We start from the raw sequence: 24129 nt of genomic DNA on the forward strand, positions 1-24129 counted from the left end.
ACCAGAACTCATAAAAAGAAAAAAAAAAAAGAACAAAATTCATGTACTGCTGTATGCTGATAGTTGCCTGTTAGTATTACTAATGCACTCAAACCAACATGCCAGAGAGGTGTGTCATTAGCAGTGTCATATGAAATGAAACTGTTCAAATACCACACTCGATCTAATGCAACTGGAAAATGCGCACACATTGCCACACATCCTGGGCCTGAATCCTTAAGGGCATAAAGACAATTTCATAAGAATCAAAGGACAAAACAAGGGCAATAAAACAGTTTATTTCATCACAAGATGACACACATTCACAGAGATAATTTAGATATACCAATCTATTAACAAGCACATTCTGGCCAAACATCTACAAATGGCCCGCCTGGTTTTGTGTTGACATGCCACCCGCAGATCTAAAGACTTTGTCGCTGATCACATCATTTTTCTACAGATGTACTCGCTGTTGTTTATTTCTGTCGCTCTTTGGCTCCAAAACTCTCGCTCTTCATCGCCATGGAAACAGGGAAAGCCCCCACGTTGCCAAGGGAACCAGAGAGAAAATATGATTTTTTTTTTGGGTGTTGTTGTTTTTTTTTTCTGACAAAGTATGAGAGAGCTATTCTGCAGCGCCGCTCTGGGCGTGAACATGGGTGTGCATGTGTTTTCCCTGTGGTCCCATTTGGTTTGAGTTTAGCCCTGATTTAGCTGAGTCTGCAAGTTTGTTCGCGACTGATGGGTTCACTTGGCCATGTCCTCGGCCACGACCTTTCCGATTTTATCTTTCAGGTACGCCAATTTCTGCCAGTCTGTCTTCAGCTCCAGCCACTCGTAATAAGGCACCTGAAGGAGGACAAAAAGGACTGATTTGAAAAAAAAAAATGTTCAGTACCTGCAATCTTTATTTCCAAAATTTAAAAAATAAAGGACGGTTTTCAATTTGATGTAGATTCAGTTAACACACACTGCAGCACTGAAAAATCTAAGAGGCAGCTGATGATATCAGTGGCTATAGACATTGTCCTAGATGAGAGAGCAAAAGAGAGAGAGCTTGGATCGGCCTAGATGAGGCAGAGCTGCGGCTGGAGCTCTATTTATACCACACACTGCAGCGAGACCCACCTGACTCTCGTCTCTACCAAAGTATTAGCTCCATTGTTTGCAGCAGCAGCACTGCTGCTCCTATGCCTTTTAATATGACTGAAGTATGACTCACAATGATAGCAAATACGCCGAAAAGCCAATTGGTTTTAGTGAGTGTGTAATAAAAAAAATATATATAGCTCACTGAAGTAACTAAACCACAATCACTACAGAGACGGGTCATTCCATCTTACGCCTCTCCCTACCTCCACTGTGAGGAAGCCAGCCAACTGGAGATGTCGCTTCATCATGGCGAACCGTCCCAGGAGGTCTTTACTCTTTGAGCCAAAGTTTGGGAACTCCAAAGCCAAGAACGCAAGGCTGGAGATGAGTGAGACAGGGTACAAGATAACATTATACAGACAGATGCAAAATTCAAAAGGAAAAAAGCAAAAATAAATCTTTAAACAACCCCGGCCTACATGTTTCTCCTCTATGACTCACCGATGTGCCCCTGTAGGTAAATTCTCGAGTCCTCCTCCGCTGGGTAGATGAGGGGCTTTCATCCTCGTGATGCCAATCGGTTTGTTGTCACAGTCCACTACCAGCTCACCATCTGATCAGAAAAGGGGATGTCAGGTGTAAAATAGCTCTCAGACGCTCAACTTTAAGTTTACGCAGAAATATAGTGAATGTTAACTGAGCATAAAAGTCTTGTACAACAACAGACATAAAAGAAAAAGACATGTATGTGATCTCAAATTATGTATATGTGGGCTAAATTTGCCTCCTTACCAATAGTCCATCCATACACAGTGTCAACCCCAGTGCGGAGGGCATCTTTACTCCCACCCACCAGACTCTGTAAAGCCTCTCTCAGACCGCTCTGCAAGGGGGTGAGGGGGGAGCTGCTTTCCGGGACAGAAAGGGCTTTCAGGGAGGATGAGGTTTCTGAGGAACCAGGGTGCTCCAGCTGGAGGGTAGCAGCGATGTGGAGGAGCTTCAGCTTGTAGCTCACTACTCGAACTGGATTGCCCCCTAAAGACGGTAAAGATAAGGGGAAGAATGAGCGCTGACACCCACTGGCATCAGGACCTCTGTAGAAGGTTTTGTTGTTGTTGCTAAAGCAAAGCATTGCTTCATATCTGTGAGAAAATTGGTTAATGTGGTCGCCTAACCAGGAATCTGTTGGTGCTGCACCGCCACCTGCTGAGCCAGAGCGGTACTGTTGGAAAAATTATGCTTATATTATCAGTTTCTTGCTTTGCATTAATATAACCTGCTTGTCTTCCTTTATATGTTTGTGGAAGTGTACCGAGCTCTTGGAAAAGTACTGTGAAGAAACACACTCACCCTCCAGCAGGACCACAAGGCCTCGAATGGCATCTTGTGTGAATAACTGATGGTGGACATCATCAGAATGTTTGTGTGAAGGATAGATGCTGAAGGCCGTAGGTCCGAAAGTGTGTACGTGTACTTCTCCATCATGCATAACAACTGTATGACTCATATGTACTGTCAAAGAGCCAATCATATACGCTTACGCCCTATTGTAGGTGAATAAAAGATGCTTGGGGAGAGCAGCTCATGGGAACTCGGAAGCCCAGACTTTGTGTGCTGACTTCTGCTCTTCCCCTTTGCAAAGAAAAACAATCTCTGTGTCCGTGTCTCATTTCTTAACAGATTTAAACCTAACATTTCTTGGTGCCGTGACCCGGATCCCAACATACCCAGCTCTGCCAGAAGGAGGACGACACACCGAAGCCCGTCGACGGGCAGGACCACAACAGGTGGCCTGAAGGAGGCGTCCCCTCCAACTGAACAGCGTTGGATTGACGGGATCCGGACTTTGAAACTAAGGAGACGGGACCGGAGAACTGAGGAAATATCTTATCACCTTCTCTTGTGAGTAAAAACACACTACATTTAGAAATAGGATATTGCAAATTCCTAGGTAAAGTAAAATAGAAACAAAATTAAAATCAGTTTAAGTAGTATTTCTCTTTGAAGCAGCAGCATAGACTGAAACCTTATCGGTGCTAACGAATGTCTATGGCCTGTTGAAGTAGAAGAGAACGCATAAAAAACACAACGCAGACTAGGGAAAAGCATTAAAAATAACGATCACTGAAACGAAACTTTGCATACAATGGGTGGGAAGAATTCTCGTAAAACTGTAGATGAAGACAGTACAGGTGATAAAAAGTATATGAAGCAATGGAATCCTCAAAGTGTCAAGTATCTAGATAAATGGAAAAAGAAGTATGGATTTACAGGCTGCCTAAAAGTAAGAGAAATAGAGGATTTAATATCCCGCTTGGAGACTAGTCTCATCACCAAGCGAGGGAAAAAGCATGAAAAAAGAGCTGACGAGCTCCGCATAGCGCAAGGATGGTTAACGCAGTCTAAAGCCAGACAGGATAACCTTAAGAAGCAAAAAGAAGTGAAAAAGGAAGCTAAGAAAAGCCAAATTCTTTTTGTTCGTAAAGAAGACAATGAGACAAACTGCAGGCAAGCGCCTGAACCTCCCCCATACGTGCCAGTGGCTAGTGCACCGGTCGAACAACACATTCCGGAGCAACAAAACATTCCAGAGCCAGTTCCAGAGCCAAAATTGGCATCTGCAGCTAAACCATCCCATTTGTCCCACTGGCCACCTCTGTACCCAAAGGTGCCAACTCCTGAAACTGAAAAAATGAACAACAGGGGGGGCCCTAGTTATGGGTTGCGACCAGCAGGTCTCCTCCAAGCACCCAACAGATACACCCCCTCAAACAGCCCGGCTGGAAGCCCCAGCCTAACTATCAGACTTAAAAAAAAAGAACCGCTAGTGAAAAACTCTTCAAATATGATAGCCGAAGAAGTGTTTCCTCAGATCCAAGTTGCCAATCCTCAGATGGGGGTTGAGGGTCAGCCTCCAGTCCTGTACGTTTTTCGTCCTTGGACCCTCGCGGAGGCCGCGAATGCTGTAGCCGGCATTCCTCCACCGGAGGATGATCCAGAGGAATGGATAAAATGTATGTATGATTTGATTGGCTCCTACCGCTTGAATGGACAGGAAGCAGGGGAAGCTATGCAATCTTCATTGAAAATTAAATGGGGGAGGGTAAAGGGTAATTACACAGGGAGAAATGGTGTAGGGACAGTGTTTGCATATCCAGCCGATGGAGTGCTGATGGGAGAATATAAAGAGGCTCTCGATGCGATAGCAGCTAGAGTGAAGACTGTTTTTGCGCGATCCGCGAACTACTCTCGCAAAGCTGCCATAAAACAGAAACCAGACGAGGATCCTGAGGATTTCAGGGCCCGAATGGAACCTGTGTTCCGTGCTAATAGTGGTATAGCATTCAATGAAAATAAAACTGATGCATACCAACAACAACTCAAACACGCTATTATGCATGGTTTACACCAGGCAGGCTGGGTCCGCAAACATTTCATTGAATTTGACACCGCGGACGTTCCTACCACTATGCAGTGGGTCCGCCATGCAACCAAACACTTAGACTCCAAGAATGAGAAAGGGAAAGGAGGAAAAGGAGCGAACACATTTTTCTATGATGACAAAGACTGTGATGCTTTCCTCAATGACAGCCCAGATCATGACACAGTGGAAACGAAGGGGGACGATAACCTCAACAGGGAAGCCTGTCCTCGGGATGTTTTGGCAATTCTGACACATACTCAGCAGAGGCAATACACCCTCTTATCACCCTCGATGTCCTCCGTGATATGCAGACCTCTGCTCCTGATAATGAAAAACAGTATTTGGTCAAACAAGGCGCTGAAACAGACAAAACAGGACTGTATACACAGGCTAACAAACCTATTCTCCCTAAAAACTTGTACAAAGCTGCCGCTATTTTGAGTCATGGGCCTTGCCATGTCTCAACAGGAGGGATGACAGAATTCCTACTCAAAGAACTTTTGCAGATCATGTGTAATTTGCATAAAACACAACCCACAGGGCAATGTAAGACCAAAACGAGGGAAATTCCCAGAACCAACTGAACCTTTTCAAACTATGCACATGGATTTCATAGAACTAAATAGAAGCGGGCCATACAAATACTGTTTAGTACTAGTTGATGCATATTCAAAATGGGTTGAAATAATACCTTCAAAAGCTGCAGACTCACTGACAGTAGCAAAAGCATTGTGCAAAACAATCGTGCCACAGTATGGGATCCCCGAAGTATTGTACAGTGATAATGGTGCACACTTCGTAAACCAAGTTGTAAGTCAAGTTGCAAAACACTTACAAATAAATCTAAAAAATCATTGTGCCTACCACCCTCAAAGTGCAGGTCTGGTAGAAAGAACAAATGGGACTGTCAAATCTCGTTTAAAGAAATGCATGGAAGAAACAAAGAGACCATGGCCTGACTGCTTAGATCTAGTGAAATTGTACATGAGAATCACTCCGACCGATAAAGGGTTAACCCCATTTGAGATAGTTCATGGTAGAGCATTTAGACTCCCTGCTTTCTCAAAAGACCTTGAGGTGTCTGAGGAAGAGACAACATTGGCAGAGCACATGAGAAAACTGTTGGACCAAAAAAATGTTTTCAAAACAAATTTACTGCCCTCTGATTCTCTTCCCCCTCCACAGGACAGCCAAAGAGTGAGACCAGGGGACTACATATTCGTCAAAATCATCAAAAGAAAATGTTGGTCCAGCCCACGGTGGGAGGGTCCGTACCAGGTCCTGCTAACAACACCAACAGCAGAAAGGACAACTTGGATCCACCTCAGCCACTGCAAACTGCAGCCTACCTCTGTCTCAACTGGATAGTGGGGAAGTCTGGGCTACAAAGGGGGCTCTGCTATATAGCGGCAGGGCCGTCTCAAACCCCAGTGAAGAAAACAACTGATCCCTGTCCTATTAGGATGACAGAGCAAGGTGATGCAGAATCGGATTGTTCTAGACTTGCTTACAGGATCACAAGGAGGAGTGTGTGCAGTTATTGGACAAACCTGCTGTACCTACATCCCTAACGGCATGACAAACGGAGGAGATATCTACCAAGCTCTGCAAAACCTGACCGATCTCCAAAGCTATGTGCTGGAGCAAACCCCCGGTGCTGATCCACTCCCGGACTGGATGACTGGATTCTTTAACGGCACCTGGTGGCAGGTTCTCCTAAAGGCATTGGTACCCGTGTTCGTAGTCATGCTGTTGTTCCTCTGTTTCATCTCTTGTGTGATACCCTGTATACGATCGACGTTTGAGAAAATGGTTCAACAAAGTTTTGTGCAAATGCAATTATTATCCCAAAGGTATGAGTTTGTTAATCCTCAACCTTATGCTGATTAAAAATGTTTTATGCCTCGTCTTTTTCCAATGAAGGTATTGTCGAAAATGGTGACAAGTGATAATAACCTGACGAATTAAAAGTACGAGCAATAAAACTGATAAACAGGAGGGAAATGTTGGAAAAATTATGCTTATATTATCAGTTTCTTGCTTTGCATTAATATAACCTGCTTGTCTTCCTTTATATGTTTGTGGAAGTGTACCGAGCTCTTGGAAAAGTACTGTGAAGAAACACACTCACCCTCCAGCAGGACCACAAGGCCTCGAATGGCATCTTGTGTGAATAACTGATGGTGGACATCATCAGAATGTTTGTGTGAAGGATAGATGCTGAAGGCCGTAGGTCCGAAAGTGTGTACGTGTACTTCTCCATCATGCATAACAACTGTATGACTCATATGTACTGTCAAAGAGCCAATCATATACGCTTACGCCCTATTGTAGGTGAATAAAAGATGCTTGGGGAGAGCAGCTCATGGGAACTCGGAAGCCCAGACTTTGTGTGCTGACTTCTGCTCTTCCCCTTTGCAAAGAAAAACAATCTCCGTGTCCGTGTCTCATTTCTTAACAGATTTAAACCTAACAGTACTTAAAAGTATTTGCTTATTCAGTCAAGCTGATTTAAACTGATTTCTCCTGTGGGTTATTAATGGAGGAAAGTGGTATTACGTTTAGTTAAAAACAACTTCAAATATATTACCTGTACAACTTATTATACAACTTATGTCTCTTTTATTAGATTCTAATTTGTTATTTTTAATGTGAGAATTACTACATGTTTTAGAATGTTTGATATATATAATATGTTCTTGAGCTGCATCGAAAGTATTTTCAAATCAATTATCATAAAGCAAAAAACAGCATCTCATTTTATTTGTGAAGCTGCGACCATTCATAGACACCAGGGGGCGCTGGAAGCAATATTTTTGTGGTCTTCTATGGGGGGCAGTTTTACAAGTTTAGACCAGAAATTCATGACAAGACGAGTTGAAATTTGCATTTACTATGCAAGAATGTGATCTGCAATTTTATGATGCCCTCACAGGAACTGGAAAACAGAGTATCATCTAAAAAAAATTCACCAACATTGCCTTTAACTTTTACCATCAACCCTTATTTTAGGCATCGCCATGGAGGACATTTAGTGTTTCTTCCTGTCAAAAGCATGAATTTTCCCTGGTAATACACAGGACATAAATAAACATAAGTAATATTCTGCTGTTGGACTTCCTGTGAAAGCAACTTAGCTTCGAGCATCCAGAAAAAACATTGTCTCTTTTTCCGTTGGAACAGTGAATAAGAATGCTTCTTGTTTAGAATTGCTCGTCGGTTGCTGTTTGCGATGCCTAATTAAAAGAGATTAGAATTAGAATTAGAATGTAACACTATAATTTATATTCACATGGCTTTTATGCTGCCTGGGAAACTATTGATAATGATATTCCAACCACCCAGTTAAATCAAGTCTGTTATTTAGCATTCAATTACATGCTTCTTAATGCTTTCTAATGACACGACACATAGTAATACCAACATAATAAGAATATAAATAATAAAACACATAATTTAATATAACACATACTATAATTAATAGCAAGAGTAATAATCACAATGACAATCATTATTCTAAACAAATTAATCATCAGTATTAAGTGAAGACAACCAGCCCTTCATTTTATTTGATGGGGGCGGTAAGGGAGCTGGATAATGGATGGGGGGTCGCTCACCCAAAAGAACCGAGAACCACTTTAGAGAAGCTTAGAGACAAAAATTAGAGCCTGAATGCGTGAACACTTCTCCATTGTGCTGTGTTACAGTAATGGCAGAAAACTGCAGCACATTATAGCCGTTTTAGCAAGGTTGAATAAGAAATGTATCAAAAGAACTTCAATTTCTGTCCGTACACAAAATATTGTAATTTAGCCACTACTATTGACTCATGTCTATTTTCAAAAACTTTAAATACCTTGAATTCCTTCCGCAAATTCCTAGTTTCATATACTTTGATTGAGTGTGCGGCCGCTGTGCTCTTGTTTCTGTCCCAGGAAAAGTTACAGTGGGCTCCTTGAGGAGGAATGTAACCAGGTGCCTCTCCTAGTTTAGAGGAGCAGGTGCTTCGCTGCTGACAGTGATGTATGCAGCAACATGTGTTAGCTTAACTTTACTTATAGTGCACATCTGTATATTTATAAATTCCTCATTCATCAAAAAAAACGGCACAATACAGAGATAGGCAGAACACCCGCAGCTGTTTGTCTTACCCGACAGCTTGGTAATGTGACTCTGCTGTGTGACGGGGATGAGGTAGCGCGGCCTCGCCTGCTGAAGCACACACAGAGACCAAACCACGTCCGTCTGCAGGAAGGGCTCCAGGCCTGAGAGAGACTCCTCCAGCACAGGGTGAACCTTCACACAAAGCGCCACACATGGAGGATATATTTTAAGATGGGAAGTGGAGGTAACAATGCAAAATCAATGGAGCGCTTGTAACATCTTTAGTACCTTGCCAAAGAAACCGTCTCCCTTGCTGGGCTGGAAGTTCACTCTGGCAAAAGTCATGAGCAGATTACAGAGCTGAGGAACGTTGTAGTTCTGGCTGTTAGCTGTGTAGTGCTGGTGAAAAAAAAAAATCGTACACAAAGAGTGTAACACAAAGAGTCAGGAAAATAATTAGAAAATAGAGATATAGTACTTTAAATGAACAGAATAAGAGTTAGTCTTAGGCTTGCGACTGACTTCAGCAAAGGCCTCGAACAGAGGGATGTGGAGCCATTTGAGGAAGCCCAGGGATTTGGCAAAACGCGTGACGTCGGCGGGGTGGAGCTCAGGAACTCTGGGTAACAACTCTGAGGCCATTCGCTGGAATACCTGAGAGTGGGAAAAATTCAGCTTCCCTAAAGAGGGGCAAAGACAAAAGTTGTTCCTTTTAGCGTTGTACAGAATGTCACGGAGCAGACTGACCTCCAATCTGAGATGAATTATTTTACCCATAAGATTCTTTGCCACTAACTTAAAACAGATAGTGAAACACTGAGGTTAAAAAAGGAGGCCCTACGTAAACCTGTACTCTTTGATAACGAACAGATTTTCTATTCATTTTTTCCTTTAACCTTCTTTCACATTTTTATTGAGTTTCTATCCATAAACACAATGCTACCTTTTGTCATTGTGATTCACGCTGTCACTGTATAAGATTTACCCTCTACAACCATCGTGGCCAAATCAATTTTGGTTTTCGATAAATGCCAGCATCAAATCTATCTTTGTTAACACTGCGTCTTTTTTTCTCTTTTCTGACAAGTAAAACACCTTCAAAATATAAGAGATCTGCTAAGTAGCATTTTAAGCTAACACTTCAGACATCTATACATCAGGTCAAGAGGGCAAAAACAAAATGACACATGGAGCAATACGGATGCGGTTATACACTATATTAATTTGCTTTTAATGTTGCTGGAAAATAAAAAAATCATCAGTGATGTTTTTTTACCGTATGCAAAAGCCACGTCCATTATCAGAGGAGTGCTGAGCTCTGACGACGGCCTCTGGAGAAGGTAGTAGGACAAAGCTCTGAGCAGCGGGACGGACCGGCGGCTCTGAGCTGCCAAAGATGAACACACCTTGCGGATGTCCTCTGCTGTAAACCCCTCCACGAGCTCCAGAGCCTGAAATAAAGACAGTTGGAACATTATGGTTTGGGATTTACCATGTTTTTTCTTACATGCTTGAATTTCATACTATCAAAAGGGAATTCTCCTTTACATGCCCGCATGGCCTTGAGTTCAAAAAGACCTGGTTTAGAACCGTGTACAGAGACGTTGAGGCAACATGTTTATCTGGCGATGGATGTTTTTAACTCGGATACCTTGTCTTCAAGTTTGCCCCTCAAGGTAGGCGACATGGACTGTCCTTTGGATATCAGCGTACTGACAGTTTTAGAGTCAGCGATTTCAGTCCAGCGCAGCTCCAGCTGTTTCAGTGCTGCGTTCACTATCACCACATCCTGCGGTCTCTTCCTGCCTGCGCCCCAGTCCACCAGGTGGCCCAGCTGCTTGCATGTCAGCCTGCGGACTCGCCACAGGACCTCATTCTGGACAGAGGTGAGTACTGCATCGGTGGAGGGTACGCCCATAAAGGAGAGAGCTCGCAAGACGGACACTAGACTGCTGTTCCATACCAACGTCACCTGGAAGAAAAATAAAAACACACACAGGAAAAAATGGGTGATTATTCTTGAGCACGAGGGTTTGATGTCAGTGCCAGTCCGTGTCTGTGTCTGGCTCTCTTACCTCCCGATATAAAGTAGCCATCATATCCATCAGCCTTGAATCCTTCATCACTTCAGGTTGTTGCTCCTTAAACTCGCCCTTCGTCCTCAGTATCAAAATCAACTTAACCAACCCGTCAGCTGCTTGATTGCCATTCCCTCTGTGCTGTGCCCAGGCCTGCAGGATGTCCTCTGGCACCTCTGCCTTTTCAAACAACTCATCCAGCTGGGTGCGTGCAGGTGTGGGTGAAAAGATGTCCTCAACGACAACTGTCCTCCCCTCACACATTAACCTCTCCGTGGCCCACGGCCATCCCTGAGGCCTCTGCACCTCTGCAGGCCCAGCCACGGTTTGAGGCAGGCGGGCAGCAGCAACAGCAGCCGGAGCCTGAGAGGAGGCCCTGCAGAGCAGACGGGCGCATCTGCCCAGGAGACGGCTGGCCATGTTGACTTAGAGAAACAAGACGGAGGCCCAGGTAGGACAGTAGAGATGAGTTTCTCACGACTCAGCAGCTGGTGGCACCATCCCACATCCAACCTGAGGGAAAGTTGACAGGATGGAGAAACATCTCAACAAATGAGCCTAATTCAGTTTAGCAACATTTACATTCTGTCACACATTCACCATCGACCAAATGTTCAATCTCACATCTATCAGCCATTTGTGACAGGTGTGGATCTCTTGGTGGTGTAATGTTACCTAACGTTACTGGGGAACACTTGTGTAACCGTTGACGCAGGCAGCAATACACAATGACAATAACGTAGCTCAGATCGGATCAGATACATCTGTAGTCGTAACTTTGAAAGGACATCTCTCGTAATATAAAGGTGGTAGTGACGGGACAAGCAGCCAGACAGTCGGGTTTTTCTCCTGTCATGTAACGCTGAATCAAATCCTGACCTTGTCGCACAGAGGAAGAGGAGCTGTAAACGCCGCTTACCGGCAGCTTCTCCCTCCGCCTGCTGTCACAGGTTCTATCTGCAGACACACCATGCAGACAGGAGTCAGAGCGCCATCACATATCATATTCAAACCAAGACTTACCTGTAACTGACGATAACTTTGATGAAAGCTGTTCACATGGAGCGATCCGGCAGGGAGAGTCGCAGGACAATGACGTCGAGGGGCAGGTGTCACGTGACCCGTGGATACCACTGTAATTGGCTGGAAATGTATCCGACTAAAGTGACAGAAAACATGTCATTCTCCAACATTTCTTATTACATTTAAAGCCATAGAATAAGAAGAAAAATGTTTTTAACATTTCTGCTGTTTTCTATTCTTCATCTATGAAAAGTGTCGAATTATTATTTATTTTATTTTTAAATGTTTTACTTGTAAATTGAGTACTTGAAGTACTGTCCATACGAAAATAAGTTTTAAATAAACAATCTTCCATCACCATCATTCTTATTATTAAAACGTATATATTTGGATGAATAATTGAACTGGTCAACGTACTGAAGAAATGTATTCTTTATTCAACCACGATGGACAACTACTGTTAGCCCAGTTAACTGTCAAAACTAATATGTAGGTATCAGGCTGAGTAAAAACATATGTAAAGTCTTGATATTACACACATTTGGCAGTTTACTAAGTAAATCTAGTGAAGAGTAACACAGCTTAATGGTACTGCTGTTCTCCATGTTTTTTCTACCTGAAGTGAAATAAATTAGTTTTGAATCAACAGCTGGTTTCAGTGCTGGGTGATAGTTTAGCTGCCTAGCTTCATGTTCACGGTTCATGGTTTACTCAAAAAAACACAAAAACAGGAGGATTCCCGCTCAGACAAGATACCTTTTGTTACCCAAAAGAGCCTGATTACATTTTCAGTGTCCTTTGGGACCCAATGAATCTGAGAAAATACTGAGGTAACCTGACTTTTATGGGTCTAGCTCCAGAAATGCTGGATCCTACATTTCCCTTGATGCAGCTCAACAAAGGCTTTCCGTAAGACTTATCATAAGATTTATTTTATAGCTTTTATTCTGTGTGAACTGTGCTGCTGTTAACCCAGATAAGACACACACTTAGTTCTTTTTGTCATTTGGGTAAACCAACACTTACAGAGGGCAGGAAGTGTGTGTTCAGAAATGTTGGCCCCCTCGATCTGTCCCTGCCTGTCACTCTGTATTACCCCATCACCCCCTATATGCTGTTCTTCCTCACCTGTTCCCGTGTAATGTGTCACTGGAGCTGATAAAATCTGGCTGGTAATAAAACTTTGGGTACAAAGCCACTGTCACTCGACAGTAAACATTAGACTACAGTACAATATTGACTCTCTTAAGGAACACTGTAGGGATAGGGTGACCTCAGCTCCATTCGTACTAGGTTCTCTTCACAGGACAACACAATATTATGGGTTCCAAAATAATTCCTTAAATTTACTTTGAGTTTCAGTTACATTCTTGTGTTAAACTATAATGTCCATTCCTTTGGTATCAAATTTAGTAGGCTGTATTTGTGTGTTTTGGTGGGATATGTCAGAGGAAATATTACTGATTAATCATACTTTGTAATGGAGTCACTACCTGCAATTGTATCCACAAATGCATTTAACCTTTCCAAGTGTAATTGTGTATTGTCAGAGGTTCTTGATATGTAGAAAGCACTGTAGAGACGGCCGCTGACGCATATCTGATAAAATGACCCTCAGCAGCCTAACACAGCATAGTGCTGCACTTTAATGCCACTGAACAAAGGTGTTCTTGATATTCTTGATTAATATTAAAATATTCATGTATTTTGTTCAATTTAAAGCATATTCGGTAACACCAAAGTAAAACTAAAAATCTAGTAGTACAGTCTTTTAATACACAAACAAACCTAACCAAACAGAATTTCATTGTGTTTTCTATGTTGAATTGAAAACAATCTCATTTTCAGCATTGTTCACGATCAAAGGAAAGTAGAAGGTGCTGAGACAAATCATCTGAGCGTTACTGAGGCTACTGTGAGGAATTGCGCAGGGTATAAAAGATTTTGAATAATGGTTAGTTTAAGAAGCAGGTAAAACACTATGACGTTCTGATGGCAGCAGAGATAATTAAACATGTTGAGTAGAAGCTAAAATACTTGTCACTTTCTGGAGGATTTGTTGATCTAAAAAAAAAAGAGCGTAACTCCCTTAGTTTCACTTGTGATTTCAGAACAGATTTGAACAATTCTGTTCAGACTGTTTCCGCCTTTCAGTGTGAGGCTGTGGACCCAGCAGATAAAGCGGCAGATAAGAGACCAATGTCATATGGCTTTGCAACTTTCAAAGTTCCTTTTGCTTTTCTGTTTTTCTCCACTGCCTTTTCCCTCAGCCACCCTCCTATAATCCAGTGTTTTTATCACAACGGTGATTCTAAGTTACATACTACAGCCCTGAAAGGTTTTCTGTCCCATGATGCACAGGTGTTACCTTGCAATTTGAACTACAGCACACGAATCCTTCACAAGTTCAAACTATATGGGCTATAACCACATACGATAAGACATGTCGTGTTATGGGACATGGTTCAAGTTCTCACGTTTGGAGGACGATGCCTTTTTTGTGTTACTCAGCTCTCGAGAATGAGAGTGGCAATGCATGAATTCTATTTTGTTCGAGAGTCGGGTCGGTGGGGCACAAGCCAACGACACAATGAGGCTCACGCACCTGCAGACAGGAGTGTATAAACAAAGTATGATGGTGGTGTGGGGTGGACAGAGGAGGAGATGGGTGAAGGCGGAGGGGATGTAAGGTCATCATGCATTCTGCTGCAGGGCAGTGCTGACTGTCTGGCGTCAGGGCTGTGGATTGAACTTCGTCTGTTTGAGTTCTTCTCTCCCTTCGTGGTAATCAATCCCACGACGACCCCCGGAATGACTCGAAGGCCAACAGTACACTGTAGCTGTGTCGTTGCGTTTGTTGTAAATTGATGCAGTGCAATGTCAGGCAGACTTGAAGGAATGACATTGGTTTGTTTTAACCTTCACTGTTCCTCCGCTCTTTTACGCCAATCAGTTTATCTGCATAAGGAACGTGCTGAGGGGAGATAAGAGATACCAGAGAAACACTAACCTACGCAGAGCTCATGATATCAGTCTATTAGTGTATTTGTAAGTATGTGCGTGTCCTGGCTAGGGGTGACTTTGTTGCTACCTGAGGTACCTTTTTACGCAGTAAGTCATGTTAAAGTGCGTGTTTAAACGTGCATATGTGTGTTTGTGCGCATGTGCGTTTGTGAAGGGGGAGTTGTCATGTATAAAAGGGTTTTCCAGACAACTCGTCCTGTTCCTGACCATTTCGTGTGCATGTGAGGGAGACACGGGGTGTGCATTTGGGACTGGACCCTAACTGACAGCCAAGATTTCGGGGGCGAAGAAGGATCGAGTGGTCTGGACCTCCATTGATTTAGGAGAGCAGTCCCCCATCACACCTGCAACCATGAATAAACAGGTAGGAGAGCCAGCAGATCAGCTGACGATCACTCAAGAATAAGTGTTTTGTGAAAAAAAGAGAGGAGGAGGAGGAGGAGGAGGGGGGTGTCAAGCTTTTAGGCAATGCACAGGCACACTAATAAATATAATTATATATACATTTATAATAAAAATTATGAAAAGGTGTATACTTATTTTTAGTTTGTGAGTTTCTGAGATTATTTCAAGCTCCTCTGGGAATGTCTCGGGACATATCACTGAACCGTTAAACCCCCAATAATATTACCACCTCAACAGGTTATTTGGGTTTTTGGGAGTGCATTTCTTCCACAACCCAGTGGCCGACTCAGGATGTTTGAAGGGCTAGGGCAAAACAATTAAATAAAAAGGGCAACAGCTTTATGTGGTGGGGTGCCAGCACACAGAACAGTTTTATCTACTAAAGGGGGCATCAAAGAGGGCATTTTCTTGGCCTTTTTTCAAACACTGGAGGCACTGAGGGCCATTCGTTTATCGGCCACTCAAAAAAACTATTCATTCTATTAGATGAATTCCCTTTGATGAACATTTCAATGGTGTCTTTATATGCTTCAGCCACTTATTGTCTAGTTGGTACAGCCAAAATAGTATGAGAACATCAGTTAAACTTGCACCATATTTCAAGTTATTTCTGAAAGTTTTCTCTGAGTGTCATGGACATGAAGTACTCCAAGTAATGAAGATTTGTTTGTTTAATACAAACCAAATATGTATGCACATATTTGAATTCTAGGAGTGTTTGGGTGCTCAAAATACACAGTCCATTTGAAAAGCACACAGCAGATACAGAAGTAAAAATACATATGGGATCTATGTAATCCATAATGTCGAGCCATCGGACAGGTAGATTTCCTGCATTAACGTATTTTACCCACTGCTGCCTGTGTTTAGGACACGTACGACATGTTCGAGATGGACGGAGACATGGACAAGAAGAAGAAGAAGAAGCAGAAGAAGAAGGAGAAACTGGAGGGCATGAAGAGAGAAATGGATATCGTAAGTAAAGGAAAAAATTATTTGGCAAAGACTAGTAGCATATATAAAGACAGCTGTAGTGAGTGATAAGACATGTGAGACAGTCCTTGTTAATAGTTTTGTACTGTAAATATCTACCTGAAGGATACTACCGTTTGTCACACATTGATGGTTATGTGAGAAGTTATGAACTCAGACTTGTATTTCAGCTGTCGCAAACTTACAGTGTTTCCACCAGTTTACAAACCAGCCATGAATATATGACCTTGATTCACTCCGACCTGCCCTTTAAAACTCCAGCTTGTTCTCAATCAGTGTTATCTGTCTCCTCCTGCAGGACGACCATGAGATAACAATTGAGGAGCTAGAAACGAGATACAACACCAGCGTCACCAAAGTAAGAAATGTCTTCTGTAATGACCTTCTTTCTTTGTTGTATTTCTTGTGTTTTCCTTACGCCCTTCTTCTTATAGGTTCGATTTATCAATATTTCTTTTTTACTTTTATTTGAACCATCCTCAGCTTTTCCTGTCTTTGTCCCTTCTGTGTGTGTCCTTCAGGTTCTAAGACAATGATGTTTCCAAGCTTTTTTTCCCCAAACCTGTTCACGTATGGAATTTATTTGTCTGTTCTCCATCCGCAGGGTTTGACCTCCACCTTTGCGAGTCAGATCTTGGAGAGAGACGGTCCCAATGAGCTGAAGCCCCCTAAAGGAACTCCAGAGTACGTGAAGTTTGCCAGGCAGCTTGCTGGAGGGCTGCAGTGTCTGATGTGGGTCGCGGCCATCATCTGCTTCATTGCCTTTGGAATTGAACTTTCGCAAGGGAACCTCACCAGCTTTGACGATGTGAATTATATTTCCATACAGAGTGTTTACTCCATTATTTCACTGTCAAAACAGAGATATGAGTGTAACATATTTTTTTGGCTCTTCTCACTCCAGCTGTACTTGGCCATCACCCTAATTGCTGTCGTCGTGGTAACTGGTTGCTTTGGTTACTACCAAGAGTTTAAGAGTACCAACATCATTGCAAGCTTCAAGAATCTGGTGCCACAGGTGAGTTGCACATGACCAATGAAAAACTTGCAATAATAATGGCTCCTATATCATTGTTTCTTTTACTGTCACTCTTTGTCTTTCTTTGTTCGCTCATCTCCTTTCACCTTTGCTAACCTTACTCCTAATGTCAATAAAATAGCAAGCCGTTGTGATCCGGGATGGCCAGAAAAACCAGATCAACGCCTACGAATTGGTGGTTGGAGACTTGGTGGAAATCAAAGGAGGAGACAGAGTCCCTGCTGACATCCGCATCATCACTGGTCAGGGCTGCAAGGTAGGTCACACACACACTATGTGTCCATACATACATACGGGCAAAGACAGATATACTGGTTGATAAAACAGAGGTTGTTTTCAGTCCTGATCTGGTCGTGTTCATTGGGAGGCTGCCAAACCCATGTACGTGTAAATATCAACACTCTTCCACATGCTCCTAGCTCCCAGTCCACAGAGATTAAAGCCAGCTCAGTTAACTGAGCTAACTAGCTAACAGCAGCTATAGGCATGAAATGAACCTTTTGGGAATATAGGCTACTTTGTGTTCCAGGTGGACAACTCATCCCTGACAGGAGAGTCTGAACCGCAAACCAGGAGCCCAGAATGTACTCATGAGAATCCGTTGGAGACCAGAAACATTGCTTTCTTCTCTACAACCTGTCTGGAAGGTACAGTGAACAGTACACACATGCATATAATAGCCTATCGTGTAAATCCTTTATATGTAAAAATTCTTCAACTAGAGCTTTAGCGATGACTGTAACTCTCCTCTCCTCTCCTCCCCAGGTGTCGCTACAGGTGTGATCATTAACACGGGGGATCGTACCATCATCGGTCGGATTGCCAGCTTGGCGAGCGGTGTCGGCAACGAGAAGACGCCCATTGCCATTGAAATCGAGCATTTTGTTGACATCATCGCCGGTCTTGCGATCTTCTTTGGGTTCACCTTCTTCGTGGTCGCCATGTTCATCGGATATGCCTTCCTGGAAGCCATGATCTTCTTCATGGCTATCGTGGTGGCTTACGTGCCAGAGGGGCTGCTGGCTACAGTTACTGTGAGTGACTGCAAATATGGCGTCTAGTTTCCACTATGTCTTTGACTATATGATCAGAGCTGGTGTAAAGGGGAGTTTTTAGATGATGGCACAACAGTATCAATGTGGTTCATCATATGTTCTGTAGGCTTGACAAATCTAACCAGTCTCTGTTAACAGGTATGTCTGTCTCTGACTGCTAAACGTCTTGCCAGGAAGAACTGTGTTGTGAAGAACCTGGAGGCCGTGGAGACATTAGGTGTGTATGGCTGAACACCAGACCCATCCTGCTCCTGACAGATTTGTTGAGTTCAAGGACAGTCATGCCACCAGGAACATTTTTAAGTGATCATTTCAAGTTTTAAAATTTAGAAATAACCCTTTCATCAGCTTTACCATCCAAATAAAGCTTTACGATCGCATGCTTACATCCTCAACTACAACTCCACACCTCACGCAGCATTCTTGGTTACAACTATAAAAGGTTTACATGCTTTAGTGCTCAGAAAACACATCAGTTTTCTTATTCTGTCCAGTGCTGAAGCTCTGTATTCCTCCTCTGTCTGAAACGCACTGTTTTATTTCCTGTCTCTTTAAGGCCCCTCCTCCTGAATACACAGTCTGCTCTGATTGGTCAGCTCATGCACACCTGAGCTCAGCACCAGTAACAACAACAGAGCAGCTGTGCTAAATGATTTCTTAGGTGCCAATAAGCAGCTAGGCGTTGAATTATTTAAATGTGTAACTCTGTGACGTAGTGTGATGTCACAAAGTCACAGACTACTGTGGTGGTGCTACTAATGAGGCGTTCTAGTAGCAGTCATTCCTGCGGGAGAAAGGAGGTTTTGTTGGTGCGGACTTAAAGAGGTTTCCCTTGATATAAAAGTATATATGTTTGGTTTCTACTCTGTGTGTTTAGGCTCCACTTCCGTGATCTGCTCAGATAAGACTGGTACCTTGACCCAGAACAGGATGACTGTTGCTCACCTTTGGTTCGACAACCAGATCCACTCTGCTGATACCACTGAGGATCAGTCAGGTAGACATTTAACCGTTAAGTGTGTTTTAAAAGGTGGATTATTTCATATTTGAGTAATTTTTCATTAATCACGTGACTGTGTGGTTTCCAGGCCAGAGTTTTGACCAGTCATCAGAAACATGGCGTTCACTGGCGAGGGTGGCCTCCCTGTGTAACAGAGCTACGTTCAAACCTAATCAGGAAGGTGTACCTATCCCAAAGGTACAGTTCGAGTTTATCCTTGTCTTCTTTGTTTCTAAATTATTACAGGGAAAGATTTGTGTAATTTGTGTCTCACTTTAACCCTCTCCCACAGAGGATTGTGGTGGGAGATGCGTCAGAGACCGCTCTGCTGAAGTTCACTGAGCTCACAGTAGGGAACATCATGGACTACCGTAATCGCTTCAAGAAAGTGGTGGAGGTGCCCTTCAACTCCACCAACAAGTTCCAGGTGAGAGTTGTTGCTTTCTGTCATCCTTTGACAACACTGGCAAAAAGAACAGCAGTGAACAAAATGTATTTTTTTCTCCTGTGAACCATCTCTCTCTGTCACTCCAGCTGTCCATCCACGAGCTGGAGGATCCTCTCGACCTTCGCTACCTGTTGGTGATGAAGGGGGCTCCAGAGCGTATCTTAGAGCGCTGCTCCACCATTTTGATAAAAGGCCAGGAGTTGCCTCTGGATGAGCAGTGGAGTGAAGCCTTTCAGACAGCTTACATGGACCTGGGAGGACTGGGAGAGAGAGTACTGGGTTAGTTAGTCAGTTACTTCGTGCTTATTATGGCTTAATGTGACATAATCATGTAGCATGGTTTTTCCAAAACTGTCAGTTCCCTTTACCTTACAGTGCATTGGATAAAATATTGTTCTATCTGCTGTTTCTTTTCTCCTTCCAGGTTTCTGTCACATCTATCTGAATGAGAAAGAGTTTCCCCGAGGCTTTCAGTTCGACACCGATGAGATGAATTTCACCACGTCAGGATTGTGCTTCGCTGGTCTCATCTCAATGATTGACCCCCCGAGAGCCACTGTACCTGATGCAGTGATGAAATGTCGTACTGCTGGTATCAGGGTGTGTCAGCGTTACTCCACATACACATGAAACAGTCCAGTATTGAAAAATACGCCTGCCATATCTTTTCACAGGTCTTTCCCTGTCTGATAACATTCGTTTGGATCTTGGGATTTCAGGTTGTCATGGTGACTGGTGACCATCCGATCACAGCACGGGCCATCGCAGCTAATGTTGGCATCATCTCGGAGGGCAGTGAAACAGTGGAGGATATTGCCCAGAGGAAGCGCATACCTGTTGAACAAGTCAACAAGAGGTACTGTATTTCCTGTAGGCTTGTATTCGAGGCAGGCCTTTATGATACAGTGATGGGGCATTGCTGGGGGTGATTACAGTGTAGTTGTGACATCACAACCACGACTCTGAGCAGTTCTCTGTCGACTGAGTGTTTCAATAAACAGCACTAAGGTCTGCTTTATGTTAAAATTTTCATGTGTAGGGACGCCCGTGCCTGTGTGATCAGTGGTGGTCAGCTGAAAGAGATGAGCAGTGACGAGCTAGACGACGCACTACGGAACCATCCTGAGATGGTGTTTGCCAGAACGTCCCCTCAGCAGAAACTGATTATCGTGGAGAGTTGTCAGCGTCTGGTAAATAAACATATTCACTTCAACAATTCAAAAACAATTTGTCCAATGTTTCCCTTACACTGAAAAGAGACTAGCTTTTTTTCAATACGGCCCCCTGGGAGGATCGTGAAAGAAAAAGCAGCAGGGGAAGACACCGGTTTGCATTTATTCACATCTTGTGTGTATGACTGGATGACATTTTCCCACAGGGCTCTATCGTTGCCGTGACAGGTGATGGTGTGAACGACTCCCCGGCACTTAAAAAGGCTGATATTGGTGTCGCCATGGGTATCGCTGGCTCAGATGCCGCCAAGAACGCTGCGGACATGATCCTGTTGGACGACAACTTTGCTTCTATTGTCACTGGAGTGGAGCAGGGTGAGAAGAAACTCTGTGTTTTGACAAAACAATCTTAACTCAGGGCTCACTTGTCATCACTTGATGAGGTGGTCATAATTCCTCTTGGATAAATATATCACAACTTTCTGTTCTTCCTTTACCCCTGCCCCTCGAATATCCGGTGTCCGCCACTGATCAATGAAGAGTTTGTATTTGCACTGATTATAGTGAGCTATTCTGTTGATTCGAGGTGAGTGAATGTGTGAGTGTGTGTTTTATAGGCCGTCTTATCTTTGACAACCTCAAGAAGTCTATTGCCTACACACTGACCAAGAACATCCCTGAGCTGACTCCGTACCTGATCTACATCACCGTCAGCGTCCCTCTTCCTCTGGGCTGCATCACTATCCTCTTCATCGAACTGGCCACTGATATCGTGAGTAACTACTTTATTGGTACCAGTTCAGCTAGACAACAAAATGTATTTTTTATGGTCATAAAACTAGCTCTTTATTTTTTCATCAAAGACAATGATTGTGTTTAATATTTGCTTGTGTTGTGATATTGTTTGATTATTCGTGTCTCCCCTTGTAGTTCCCCTCGGTCTCTCTGGCCTATGAGAAAGCAGAGAGCGACATCATGCACCTGAAGCCCAGGAACCCTCGCCGCCATCGTCTGGTAAACGAAGCCCTGGCTGTGTACTCATACTTCCAGATAGGTGAGACGAAACATACCATTAGCTAGATACATTAATCTGAATACTTCACATACATAAAAAATAGACAAACATAAACGTTACCTGAATGAACTTCAAGCTTGAAGAATACATCACCAGCCTGTTAAGAGACCAGACATACTCTTTTGTTCTCGCACAATAAAGCAGATAAGATGATAACAGGGCACTCTGTCCCATATGCTCTCTCAGTTGTATTACATTAAGCTACACTTATAAACTGTTAAACTAGTATTCTTATTTCTTCTGTCTCTGGTTTAGGAGCCATCCAGTCTTTTGCAGGTTTTACAGATTATTTCACAGCCATGGCCCAGGAGGGCTGGTTTCCTCTCTTGTGTGTCGGCCTGCGTTCTCAGTGGGAGGATGTTCATCTTCAAGACTTACAGGACAGCTACGGACAAGAATGGGTTAGAATAGACTTCAAATCCTATCTTTGAGTCCTTTTCAAACTGTGGACACAAAAATGTCTAGTTTTTGTTTCCTGGGTGAATGTAATTGTATATTTTATCAGCCCCTCACCATGTCTTCTCATCTCTTGACAGACTTTCAGTCAAAGGTTGTACCAGGAGTATACATGCTACACTGTGTTTTTCGTCAGTATAGAGATCTGTCAGATCTCAGATGTGCTGATCAGGAAAACTCGACGTCTCTCTGTGTTCCAGCAAGGCTTCTTCAGGTCAGTAAAGACCCATCAAAAACACGAATCACTCTGCATAATGATTTTTTTTTTTTTTGGACAGCTAAAATTATTGTTGATCAATGATACCCCTTTTTGTTTGTCATTAATGATTGTAAATAAAGAGCCCAGGGTGTTTGAACTGCTGATTGGACAAATGAAATAATTTATGACATTTTATGGACTAAATGATTAATCATGAAATTAATGATGACAATAAGCGTTAGTCGAGCCCTAAAGTGGAACCAGCCAAAAACAAAGACGTTGTCCTCAGTAATTAAACTAAGTATTTGAACATCTCATCCTGTGATTTATTTTACGTGTATATGGCCTTATAATTTTGTGTCAATCAATTGCACATGGAAACAATTACACCTGAACTATTATGCCCTCTAGATTCCAGCTGGATGTTTAGTTATTTGTGTATTTATTTGTGTGCAGGAACCGTGTCTTGGTGTCCGCCATAGTCTTCCAGCTCTGCCTGGGTAATCTGCTTTGTTACTGCCCTGGAATGCCCAACATCTTTAATTTCATGCCCATCAGGTAAAGGCACACAGCCTGTACAACATGGTCACCATCTGACATCAGAGGTCAGACTGGTGCTCTGTATGTTTTAAATTTTGAGGATATATACTTCATAAATATGGAACACAGTTATTTTTCCACAACAAATGTTTTTGCCCCCATGAGATTTTAAAAAAAGAAGCTACAGCTGGCAGTCTAATATTACATGTTGTGTTTTCTCTCCAGAGTCCAGTGGTGGTTTGTTCCTGTTCCATACGGTATTTTAATCTTCGTCTATGACGAGATCAGGAAGTTAGGAGTCAGAAGATATCCAGGAAGTAAGACACTTGAACTACTACCATTTAATATCCATTCATCAAGCATAACTCACATTTCTCCATCTATTCATTATTCATTAATCTATGGCTTGTGATCTCTCAGGTTGGTGGGATCAGGAGTTATACTACTGAGAACAGAGAAGCTCTTTCATTCGTCCATCTGTCGATATGCACAAAAGCATCGCTCATGAACAGAATGCTGCAAACCCAGAGGACCTTACTCAATTCACCACTCATCTATATTACTATGTGATCTATGTATTTATAGCTTAAACTGTCTTTTAATGTCAAGGGCCTGCCTAAATCCTTGCAACAAAGTAAACAGGGAATAATTACTGAGTAGTCAATGAGTAATTCACAGATTTGATGTGTTCCAGCTCTTTGACTGTGGCTGCATTATATTTGTACAAATAAAGAATTATATCACTGATGACACCAAATGGAGAACAAAAGTTGAAACGTTTTTACTCAGGAGGTGATGTTTGCATCTGTCCAGAATGGAATCAAATTCACAACTGAGGACTTTTTTGTGAAGTTATTTGACCTGGCACCTCAGAGTACCTCATGTCTTAGAATATATAGTGGAGCAGTTTGTTTTCATTTAGATTTTCTGGAAGAAATAATGTGTGGTGGATTGATAACAGCTTGAAGTACATGTGGAAATAAAATATATAAAAATAATTACACCAAGATTAATACTTCC

At 42.8% G+C, this 24129-nt stretch overlaps 2 protein-coding genes across 5 annotated transcripts; one reads left to right on the forward strand and one right to left on the reverse strand.

Moving 5' to 3' along the window:
• Nucleotides 1-258: 258 nt before the first annotated feature.
• On the reverse strand, nucleotides 259-11824 carry tbrg4 (transforming growth factor beta regulator 4). 3 transcript variants are annotated; one of them, XM_030393813.1, is made up of 11 exons: nucleotides 11704-11824; nucleotides 10678-11193; nucleotides 10254-10574; nucleotides 9879-10053; nucleotides 9125-9282; nucleotides 8891-9001; nucleotides 8650-8794; nucleotides 1867-2109; nucleotides 1576-1687; nucleotides 1338-1452; nucleotides 259-831 (listed from the first exon to the last, which is right to left on the reverse strand). In XM_030393813.1, the coding sequence occupies exons 2-11, from the start codon at nucleotides 11098-11100 to the stop codon at nucleotides 730-732; spliced, it is 1905 nt and encodes a 634-aa protein (XP_030249673.1). In that variant the 5' UTR covers nucleotides 11101-11193; nucleotides 11704-11824; the 3' UTR covers nucleotides 259-729. The 3 variants fall into 3 exon arrangements, with proteins under 3 accessions (XP_030249673.1, XP_030249675.1, XP_030249674.1); XM_030393815.1 differs by lacking the exon at nucleotides 11704-11824 and adding an exon at nucleotides 11600-11675; XM_030393814.1 differs by lacking the exon at nucleotides 11704-11824 and adding an exon at nucleotides 11356-11571.
• Nucleotides 1054-23866, forward strand: LOC115567341 (potassium-transporting ATPase alpha chain 1). 2 transcript variants are annotated; one of them, XM_030393812.1, is made up of 25 exons: nucleotides 1054-1131; nucleotides 8963-8998; nucleotides 16003-16107; nucleotides 16424-16483; nucleotides 16730-16933; nucleotides 17030-17143; nucleotides 17286-17420; nucleotides 17694-17811; nucleotides 17930-18198; nucleotides 18358-18436; nucleotides 19097-19216; nucleotides 19308-19417; nucleotides 19512-19646; nucleotides 19754-19946; nucleotides 20092-20267; nucleotides 20387-20523; nucleotides 20707-20857; nucleotides 21046-21214; nucleotides 21457-21611; nucleotides 21770-21893; nucleotides 22170-22315; nucleotides 22451-22584; nucleotides 23026-23127; nucleotides 23335-23426; nucleotides 23530-23866. In XM_030393812.1, exons 1-25 carry the CDS (start codon nucleotides 1054-1056, stop codon nucleotides 23556-23558), a joined length of 3171 nt encoding a protein of 1056 aa, XP_030249672.1. In that variant the 3' UTR covers nucleotides 23559-23866. The 2 variants fall into 2 exon arrangements, with proteins under 2 accessions (XP_030249672.1, XP_030249671.1); XM_030393811.1 differs by lacking the exons at nucleotides 1054-1131; nucleotides 8963-8998 and adding an exon at nucleotides 14968-15091.
• The last annotated feature ends 263 nt before the right edge of the window (nucleotides 23867-24129 follow it).

Source organism: Sparus aurata, chromosome 17 (genome assembly GCF_900880675.1).
Source record: "Sparus aurata chromosome 17, fSpaAur1.1, whole genome shotgun sequence".
NCBI classification, from domain to species: domain Eukaryota; kingdom Metazoa; phylum Chordata; class Actinopteri; order Spariformes; family Sparidae; genus Sparus; species Sparus aurata.